The sequence below is a fragment of the Penaeus monodon genome, chromosome 8, assembly GCF_015228065.2.
Source record: "Penaeus monodon isolate SGIC_2016 chromosome 8, NSTDA_Pmon_1, whole genome shotgun sequence".
Taxonomy (NCBI): domain Eukaryota; kingdom Metazoa; phylum Arthropoda; class Malacostraca; order Decapoda; family Penaeidae; genus Penaeus; species Penaeus monodon.
This window is the reverse complement of record NC_051393.1, coordinates 6700072-6710071: the sequence shown is the minus strand read 5'-3', so window position 1 is coordinate 6710071 and position 10000 is coordinate 6700072. Positions and strand designations below refer to the sequence as shown.

The 10000-nt window shown below is 39.0% G+C and overlaps 1 protein-coding gene across 1 annotated transcript in view; it reads left to right on the top strand.

Moving 5' to 3' along the window:
- The window catches only part of LOC119576086 (globin-like), a 67596-nt gene that overhangs the window by 54385 nt on the left and 3211 nt on the right, over window positions 1-10000 (top strand). The window contains exons 2-5 of the mRNA XM_037923628.1: window positions 6108-6183; window positions 6622-6782; window positions 7364-7469; window positions 8683-8802. Of these exons, the coding sequence (XP_037779556.1) occupies window positions 6133-6183; window positions 6622-6782; window positions 7364-7469; window positions 8683-8802 (438 nt within the window). The 5' untranslated portion in view covers window positions 6108-6132. The remainder of the gene's footprint in view (window positions 1-6107; window positions 6184-6621; window positions 6783-7363; window positions 7470-8682; window positions 8803-10000) is intronic.

Below are 10000 nucleotides of genomic sequence, written 5' to 3'. Positions count from 1 at the left end.
CTGTTTGACTGCTTGTCTGTCTGTCTGGATGTTTGTTACTGTATCTGTCTGTCTATCTGTCTGTCTGTCTGTTTGCCTCTGTCTCTGTCTCTGTCTCTGTCTCTCTCTCTCTCTCTCTCTCTCTCTCTCTCTCTCTCTCTCTCTCTCTCTCTCTCTCTCTCTCTCTAATAAAACGGAACCGAATAGAGGATAAGATAAATCACGATGACCAAAGGGACCTCATCAAGATAAAGGAAGCAGAAATAGCGTAATTAGCCGCTAATGAATGAGGGAAGTTGCGATCAGCGTCCATCCTGGGTACGAGACTCCGACTGCGCTTTTCGTTATTCATTTTTTTTCTTCTTTTGTCTTGTCGTTCTTTCGTTTTTTGTTTCGTTTTCTCGTTTTCAATTTGATTCGTTGTTGATGTTATATATTTATATTTCTTTCTCTTTTTTCTTTTTTTTTCAGCCACTTTCGTTATTGACTTTTTTCCTTGTCGTTCTTTTTTTTTCCTTTTTTTCTTTTTCTCTTTTTCTCGCTTTCAATTTTATTGGTTGTTGATGTTATTTCGTTTCTTTTTCCTCCGACTGCGCTTTTCGGTATTCACTTCTTTTTTTTTCTCGTCGTTCTTTTGTTTTTGTTTCGTTTTCTCGCTATGGATTTTATTCGTTGTTGATGTTATTTCTTTTTTTTTTCTTCCCGGTAGTTGACCCGCTGTATTTTTATTTGAATTAGAGGATAGAAATAATTCTTAGAAAAAAAAGGCATTCAGATTTAACGAAAATATATGCGTTTTTTATGGACTGACTTTCATACACTATTTTTTGCTATTTCCCCGATCGTTTGCTACCCTATCTCTACAACGTCCAATATGATTTTAAAAATACTATAGCAGAGCGGATACGTTTGCTATTGTTATTATACCCGTTTTGAATGATAAAAAAACACATAAAAAAAAAGGTTTACAAATTCGGAGGTATTAAGTTCGAAGCATCAAACCCCATTGTATTTCTGAACCAATGCAGGTCATATCTCACGTGCACGCCAGCCTCTCATTAACCAAAGGCAAACGTATAGAATAGCAGTGTATTCGGACAGCATATCCGGTGAAATATTTCGCGTAATTTTGAACTCAAAATGAATTGCGTGTGAGCTTCAACCTGTCATTGTGAATCAGTAACGATTTACGAGACAGTGCAATGAAACTCTGCTGAAACAAGAGAGAGAATGCTAAAAACAGTTAGGTGGACTATGGTATGCTGCTGAAACAAAGATATTTTGTTGAAACAAAGATATTTTGTTGAAACAAGTACATCTTGCTGAAACGAAGATATTCTGTTGAAACAAAGACATTCTGATGAAACAAAGACATTCTGTTGAAACAAATACATCCTGATGAAACGACGATATTCTGTTGAAACAAAGATATTCTGTTGAAACAAAGACATTCTGTTGAAATAAAGACATTCTGTTGAAACAAAGACATTATGTTGAAACAAAGATATTCTGTTGAAACAAGAATAATATGTTGAAACGGGGATACTCTTCGCAATAAAGACGCTTTTAGAACAACGATAATCCGCTGAAACAAATACAACCTCCCTGAAAGAAATATATTTTGTTGAAACAAAGACATCCTACTGAAACAAGGATCATCTATCGAAAAAAAAAACATGAATTATCTTTAAATATATATATATATATATATATATATATATATATATATATAATATATATATTATATTGGAGAAGAAAATACATCCCATCTCAAGAAAAAGATTATTCATCTGAAGTAAGGATCTGCAACTGGAACAAAGACATTCTCCGAAATACAAAAAAACAAAAACAAAGACATTCTCCGAAATACAAGGAAAATCATTCATCCGAAGGAAAGACCAACAACTGGAAACAAAGACATTTTCCGAAATACAAAGAAAAAATATTCATCCGAAGGAAAGACCTACAACTGGAAACAAAGACATTCTCCGAAATACAAAGGAAAAATATTCATCCGAAGGAAAGACCAACAACTGGAAACAAAGACATTCTCCGAAATACAAAGGAAAAATATTCATCTGAAGGAAAGACCAACAACTGGAAACAAAGACATTCTCCGAAATACAAAGGAAAAATATTCATCCGAAGGAAAGACCAACAACTGGAAGCAAAGACATTCTCCGAAATACAAAAAAAAAGGAAAAATATTCATCTGAAGGAAAGACCAACACCTGGAAACAAAGACATTCTCCGAAATACAAAGGAAAAATATTCATCCGAAGGAAAGACCAACAACTGGAAACAAAGACATTCTCCGAAATACAAAGGAAAAATATTCATCCGAAGGAAAGACCAACAACTGGAAACAAAGACATTCCCCGAAATACAAAAAAGAAAAGAAAAATCATTCATCCGAAGGAAAGACCAACAACTGGAAACAAAGACATTCTCCGAAATAATCTGAAATTCGACTGAGCGATCGCAGGGACGTGATTGAATGAAGGGTGCTCCCGTGGCCGCCGAGGTTAGGGATCCATGCCTGTCTTCCTGTCACAGGCCTGCTCCTTCTCCCCCTTTCTCTTCTTCCTATTCACTCTTTCTCTTTATATTCTTATTATTATTATTATTAATTCTTTTTCTCTTGCTATTCACTTTTTCTCTTCATATTCTTCCTTTTATTATTCATTCTTTCTCCCCCTTTCTCTTCTTCCTATTCACTCTTTCTCTTCATATGCTTCTTATTATTATTCATTCTTTTTCTCTTCCTATTCACTCTTTCTCTTCATATTCTTCCTTTTATTATTCATTCTTTCTCCCCCTTTCTCTTCTTCCTATTCACTCTTTCTCTTCATATTCTTCTTATTATTCATTCTTTCTCCCCCTCTTCTTCGTCTTCGTTTCCGTTCTCGCCCTTCTCCTTATTCTCTTCTTATTATTCATTCTTTCTCTACATATTCTTCCTCTTCTGTTCTTGTCTTTCTCCTCCTTCTCCTTTTCCTACTTCTCCTTCTCTTCTTCCTATTTCCTCTTTCTCCTCCTCTTTTCCCCCTTCGTCCCCGTCCTCGCCTCCCTCCTCCTCCTCCTCCTTCTTCCTCGTCCTTCTTCCTCGTCCTTGTTTCTCTTCTCTCTCTTCTTTCTCTTCCTCCTCCTTCAACCTCGTTCTCGCTCCTCCTCTTCCTCCGCCTCCTCCTCTTCTCCCTCCTCCTCTTCCTCCTTTTCCTCCGCCTCCTCCTCTTCTCCCTCCTCCTCCTCTTCCTCCTTTTCCACCGCCTCCTTTTCTTCTCCCTCCTCCTCCGCCTCCTCCTCTTCTCCCTCCTCCTCCTCGTCCTCCTCGTCTTCATTCGTTCCTCTTCCTCCTCTTCGTCTTTTTTTATGTCTTTTTCTCCTGCGTTTTCTTCTATTTCTCCTATTTTTTCTCTTTCTTTCTTTTCCTCTTGCTCCGTTTCCTTCTCATTCTCCTCCAACGCTTTTACAGCTTCCATACACTCTGTTCTCTCTCTCTCTCTCTCTCTCTCTCTCTCTCTCTCTCTCTCTCTCTCTTTCTTCTTCATTTTCTTCCTCCCTCCCTTTTTTTCTTTGTATCGATTTCCCTGACTTATTTTTCTTCTTCTTTTTCGTCATCGTCTTCCTCCACCTCCTTTTTTCTCTTTTTTATTCTCCTCTTCTTCTTCTTCTTCATCTTCTTCATTTTCTTCTTTTTCTTCTTCCCCTTTCTCTTCCTCCTCCTCTTCCTCTTTCTCTTTCTCTTCCTCCTCCTCTTCCTCTTCCTCCTCCTCTCCTCTGCTATAATCTCCTCTTCCTCTTCTTCTCCCTCCTCCTCACCTTCCTCCTCCTCCTCTAAATCACTCCCTCCCTTTCCTTCTCCCTCTTTTCCTCCCATTCTCCCTTCCTCTCTTTCTCCCATTCTCCCTTTCTCTCTTTCTCCCAATCTCCTTTCCTCTCTTTCTCCCATTCTCTCTTTCTCTCTTTCTCCCATTCTCCCTTTCTCTCTTCCTCCCATTTTCCCTTTCTCTCTTTGTCCCATTCTCCCTTCCTTTCTTCCTCCCATTCTCCCAATCTCTTATTCTCCCTTCCTCCCATTCTCCCTTTCTCTCTTTCTCCCATTCTCTTATTCTCCCTTTCTCCCTTTCCAATTTTTTTTTCTTTTTTTTCTTTTCTTTCTTTCTTTTCTTTTTTCCATCGAATATTGACTAAATGCAAATTTATCGAATTAACACCGTTGTATATTTTTGCATAATTATCATCAACAACCTCTCGTGTTATCAAATGATTACCAAGGCCTTTTATTTTTCGAAAATTTAAATAAAATTTTGTCTTTTAAGAAACGGGCATTAATATTTTTATACTACGTTTGTGTGTGTGTGTATGCAATTTCTTTTATTGTGTGCGTATATGTGTACATGTGCGCGTGTATTTACATCTATAAGTTCATACGTTTGAAGCTGTTCCATATGCATATCTGTGGCGTGTCTATAGAGCCAGCCTACGTCTATAGAGCCAGCCTATATCTATAGAGCCAGCACTACTATAGAGCCAGCACTACTTTAGAGCCAACCTACTATACTATTATAGAGCCAGAACGTCTATAAAGCCAACACATCTATATAGCAAACCTACGTCTATAGAGCCCGCATGTCTATAGAGCCAGCTTAGCTATAGAGCCAACCTACATCTATAGAACCAACACATCACTAGACCCAACACATCTATAGAACCAGCACATCTATAGAGCCAACACATCAATAGAGCCAACCTGCATCTATAGAGCCAGCGCGTATACCTTTGTGACAGCAGCAGCAACACCGTCGTTCCCAATTTCCCGTCATTGAGTGTTCACACCGCTCTTGCTAATGGGTCCGAGTCGTTTGTATATTTTGTACAACGGGAGAGAGCGAATACGTTTCAGTGTGGTTACTGTGTTTTTGCTTTATTAGTGGGGTATTTGTAATATGAATGACTTGTATATAGGATGTGTGTGTTTGTGTGTTTGTGTTTGTGTGTGTGTGTTTGTGTGTGTGTGTATACATACACACATATACATACACCTGTGTGTGTATGCGTGTATATATGTGTTTACACACACACATACACACACGTATATATATATATATATATATATATATATATATATATATATATATATATATATATATATATTTTTCCTCTCTCTCTCTCTCTCTCTCTCTCTCTCTCTCTCTCTCTCTCTCTCTCTCTCTCTCTCTCTCTCTCTCTCTCTCTCTCTCTCTCTCTGTTTATCTATCTGTCTACAACTATGTCAATATCTGTTTATCATTTTGTGTGTGTGTGTGTGTGTGTGTGTGTGTGTGTGTGTGTGTGTGTGTGTGTGTGTGTGTGTGTGCACATTTGATGTTCGAAATGAGACAAGAGCATAGTCAATATTTGAAGGCATCATAATAATTATATATAAAATCATATACAAAGTTACTACGAAGCGTTTTGTATATCTAGAAAATATTTGCTAGTAAATCCGACTCCTAACGGTTTTTGTTTACATTTGTTTAAAGAGGAGTACAAGCTTCGAAAATATGAACAGCGAAGGTTTTCACTTGATTTCGCTTCGGTTTACATTAATTATAGTTTCATAAGTTGCGAGTTTTCACATGGTTTCGTTGCTAGTCAGTTGTTGGAATTTATAGTGATTATATTTTCCTAATTTTCGAAAGTTTTCACTTGGAGTTTACAATGATGATATTTTCATTATTTTCGAGAGTTTTCACGTGCTTTCATTGCTAAGGAGTTGCTTGAGATTATATTGATTTTTTAAAAATAATTATCGAAAGTCTTCACAGGATTCCGTTGCCAGTTAATTGCTTTGGTTTACATTGATTGCATTTTCATTATTCTCGAGAGTTTTCACATGATTTCGTTGCTAATCAGATGCTTGAGTTCACATTAATTATATTTTCCTTATTTTCGAGAGTTTTCACATCATTTCGTTGTAAGTCAGTCGTTTACATTTTCATCACTTTCGGGAGTTTTCACATGATTTCGCTGCTAATCAGAGATTTGAGTTTACATTGATTTTTTTATATAATTTTCGAGAGTTTCCACACGATTTCGTTGTTAATCACATTAGTTCGAGTTTACATGGATTATTTTTATTGCAGGTCGTGAGGTGTGAGGTTGGACACGATGGGAGCGATGTGGAGTCTTCTGTGGGGTTGGTGGACTGCCGGGACTCAGGTAAAAAGGTTTCTCTTTCTCTCTTTTTCTTGTTTTCATTGTTTTTTTTCTGTCTTTCTCTGTCTTTCGCTGTTTTTCTTTCTTTTTTTCTGTCTTTCTCTTTGGTTGTCTCTTTTTTTCGATGTCTCTTTCTCTTTCTCTCTCTCTCTCTCTCTCTCTCTCTCTCTCTCACTTTCTTGCTCTCTCTCACTTTCTTGCTCTCTCTCTCTCTCTCTCTGTCCTCTCTCTTTCTCTGTCTCTCTCTCTGTCTCTGTCTCTCTCTCTCCCTCTCTTTCTCTCTCTCTCTCTCTCTCTGTCGCTGTCTCTCAGCCTCTATAGATTCCCCTCTCTTTCTCTCTAATATTTCACACAGATCTACCATCCATCCTGAAATATTGACTGATCCTTTAAAACTTCCCAAACCCCAAGTAAATGCCACGCCCTATGACCTTATATCAGGTGAGCAGCGTCCAGTACGCAGAGGACGGTGACCTGGGACCTGAGAGCGATGTGGCTGACCCGACTACAGGCTTGACCTTGCGCCATCGAACTGCTATGGTCCGGACGTGGGATATGGTTCGACCTGATATGAAAATGCACGGCATCAATTTTTTCATAGAGTGAGTTTCGTGCGTCTGTTTTTATTATTGTTATTATTGTTGTTGTTCTTCTTCTTCTTATTATTATTATTGTTGTTGTTGTTGTTGTTGTTGTTGTTGTTGTTGTTGTTGTTGTTCTTCTTCTTCTTCTTCTTCTTCTTCTTATTATTATTATTATTATTATTATTGTTATTATTATCATCATTATTATTATAATTATCATCATTATTATTATTAGGCTTGTGGAGGATCATATCAATTTTATTCTCTCATTATTCTGTTGGTTAATGCTAACACACACACACACTCACACCCGGACACACACACACACACACACACACACACACACACACACACACACACACACACACACACACACACACACACACATACACACTCATACACTCGCACTCGCACACACTCTCTCTCTCTCTCTCTCTCTCTCTCTCTCTCTCTCTCTCTCTCTCTCTCTCTCTCTCTCTCTCTCTCTCTCTCTCTCTCTTTCTCACATACACACAAATCACGTAATCCAGTGGCTGGTAACAACAGGCTAAAACACTGAAGGCGAATTCAGATTTGTAATGGTCGCGCGTTCTTTCCAGGCTCTTCCGCACTGAGCCTGAACTACAGACCAGGTTTAAGGGTTTCGCCAACAAGACAGAAGAGGAACTGAAGACGAATAAACGCCTTGCTGCTCACGCGTCCACGGTAAGGAGATGAATCCAACACAAAAGAAAGAAAGAAGAATGAAAGGGAAAAAAATAAACATTCGCATTTTCCCTGTGAATGGCGCAGTCCTCGACTCTTGACAAACTCGCTCCTTGTCTTACTACAACAAAGAACCCCGGTTTTTAAAATTCTTTTTCCCCCCTTTGTCCGCAATATTGTCATGGTATAAATGTAACCCGATATATGTAATGGAAGCGTCATCGCCTGCACACATCGCCTGCACACATTTATTTTTAATTCCGAGTCTGATGCTCTTTTGTTTTTTCCCTTTGAGCTTCTCATTCTTACATTGATTATGGAAATTCTATCATTGTATTTCTAGGTAGGTTTAAGATGCCTGGTTTCGCTTACAAGAAACAGGGCGGTGTTTGAAATAAGATATGAAATATGAAATATTTCCCGCTCGATTTTCTTTCCTTTCGTTGACTCCAGATATATTGTTATATGCTCTGTTTTATTACATTTCTTTTGTCTCTCCATTAAACTATAGGTATTTTACTATTTTTGGATACTTGTACATACAATATACGGTAGAAATACTTTAACACACTCATACTGTAACACACTCATAGAAATACTGTAACACACTCATAGAAATACTGTGACACACATATATATTTTTCTTCAAAAGTATCCTGCTTTCTTGTTATCGTTGTTATTTTTCGCAACATAGGTAGAGGATTAAATTAACATCAAACTCGGTTTAATCAAGTATATGTTTTTAAAAAATAAGACGCGGCTGTCGAGGCATTCCTATCTCTCGATGAATAACAAATCACTACCTTTGTTTTCCATAATTGGCAATTACGCGATTAGATTACACACCAATTCCACTCATTTTTTAAAATTCTCTTTCTCTCTCTCTCTTTTTCGCGCATTCTCTCTCTCTCTCTCTCTCTCTCTCTCTCTCTCTCTCTCTCTCTCTCTCTCTCTCTCTCTCTCTCTCTCGCATTTTTACCAGGTGATGTTGGCATTTAAAAAAATCTCTCTGTCTCTTTCTCTCTTTTTTTTTAAATCTCCGTTTTTTTTCTTTTTTTTCCAAGTGATGCTGACATTAAAAAAATCTCTGTCCCCTTTTCGCGCACTTTTTTTTTTTCATTTTTTTTTTTTTTTTTTTTTTCAGGTGATGTTGCCATTAAAAAAAATCCCTCTGATGATTTTTTATCACTCTTGTTTTCCTTCTTTTTTCCAGGTGATGTTGGCAATCACTGGCCTCGTCGATAACCTGGACGATGTGACCTGCTTGGTGGAAATGCTGAATTCCACGGCCGCCAACCACAAGAGGAGAGGCGTTCCCGTGAAGGACTTCGAGGTGGGTTGAAAGGGTCGAGGTGGGTTGAAAGGGTCGAGGTGGGTTGATGGAAGGGTCGAGGTGGGTTGATGGAAGGGTCGAGGTGGGTTGATGGAAGGGTCGAGGTGGGTTGAAAGGGTCGAGGTGGGTTGATGGAAGGGTCGAGGTGGGTTGAAAGGGTCGAGGTGGGTTGAAAGGGTCGAGGTGGGTTGATGGAAGGGTCGAGGTGGGTTGATGGAAGGGTCGAGGTGGGTTGATGGAAGGGTCGAGGTGGGTTGATGGAAGGGTCGAGGTGGGTTGAAAGGGTCGAGGTGGGTTGAAAGGGTCGAGGTGGGTTGAAAGGGTCGAGGTGGGTTGATGGAAGGGTCGAGGTGGGTTGATGGAAGGGTCGAGGTGGGTTGATGGAAGGGTCGAGGTGGGTTGATGGTGGAAGGTTCGAGGTGGGTTGAAAGGGTCGAGGTGGGTTGAAAGGGTCGAGGGTGGATTGAAAAGTTTGAGGTGGGTTGATGGAAGGATCGAGGTGGGTTGATGAAAGGGTCGAGGTGGGTTGATGAAAGGGTCGAGGTGGGTTGAAAGTTTGAGGTGGGTTGATGGAAGGGTCGAGGTGGGTTGAAGGAAGGGTCGAGGTGGGTTGAAAGGTCGAGGTGGGTTGAAGGAGTTCTGAGTTATTGCGTTTTTTCTTTTTTTTTTCTTTTTTTCTTTTCCTTTTGACCTCTTTTGTAGGTTTATTTATTTTGTTAATTTTTTTTGTTTCGGTTGGATTGGGTTGCCATCTAGCTTTTTTATTTTATTTTTTTCTGTTTGCTTGGTCTTTCCGCTTTTTCCCACTTCTTGTTCTATTTGTTCATCGTTCATTCTGTCCTTCTTTCGATCTTTCTTCTCTCTCTCTCTCTCTTCTCTCTCTCTCTCTCTCTCTCTCTCTCTCTCTCTCTCTCTCTCTCTTTCTCTCTCTCTCTCTCTCTCTCTCTCTCTCTCTTTCTCTCTCTCTCTTCTCTCTCTCTCTCTTTCTGTCTGTTAGTCTCTCTATATCTGTATCAATATCTATTTATCAATGTGTGTGTGTGTGCGTGTGTGTGCGCACTGTATTGCATTACATTGCATATGTACGTGTAAACACAAACATGTATATATTGTATTAATACATATATACATTCTTATTCACTCTTCCTCTGACTCTCATTTCCTGCTTTCCCCCCTTCTCTCTCTCTCTCTCTCTCTC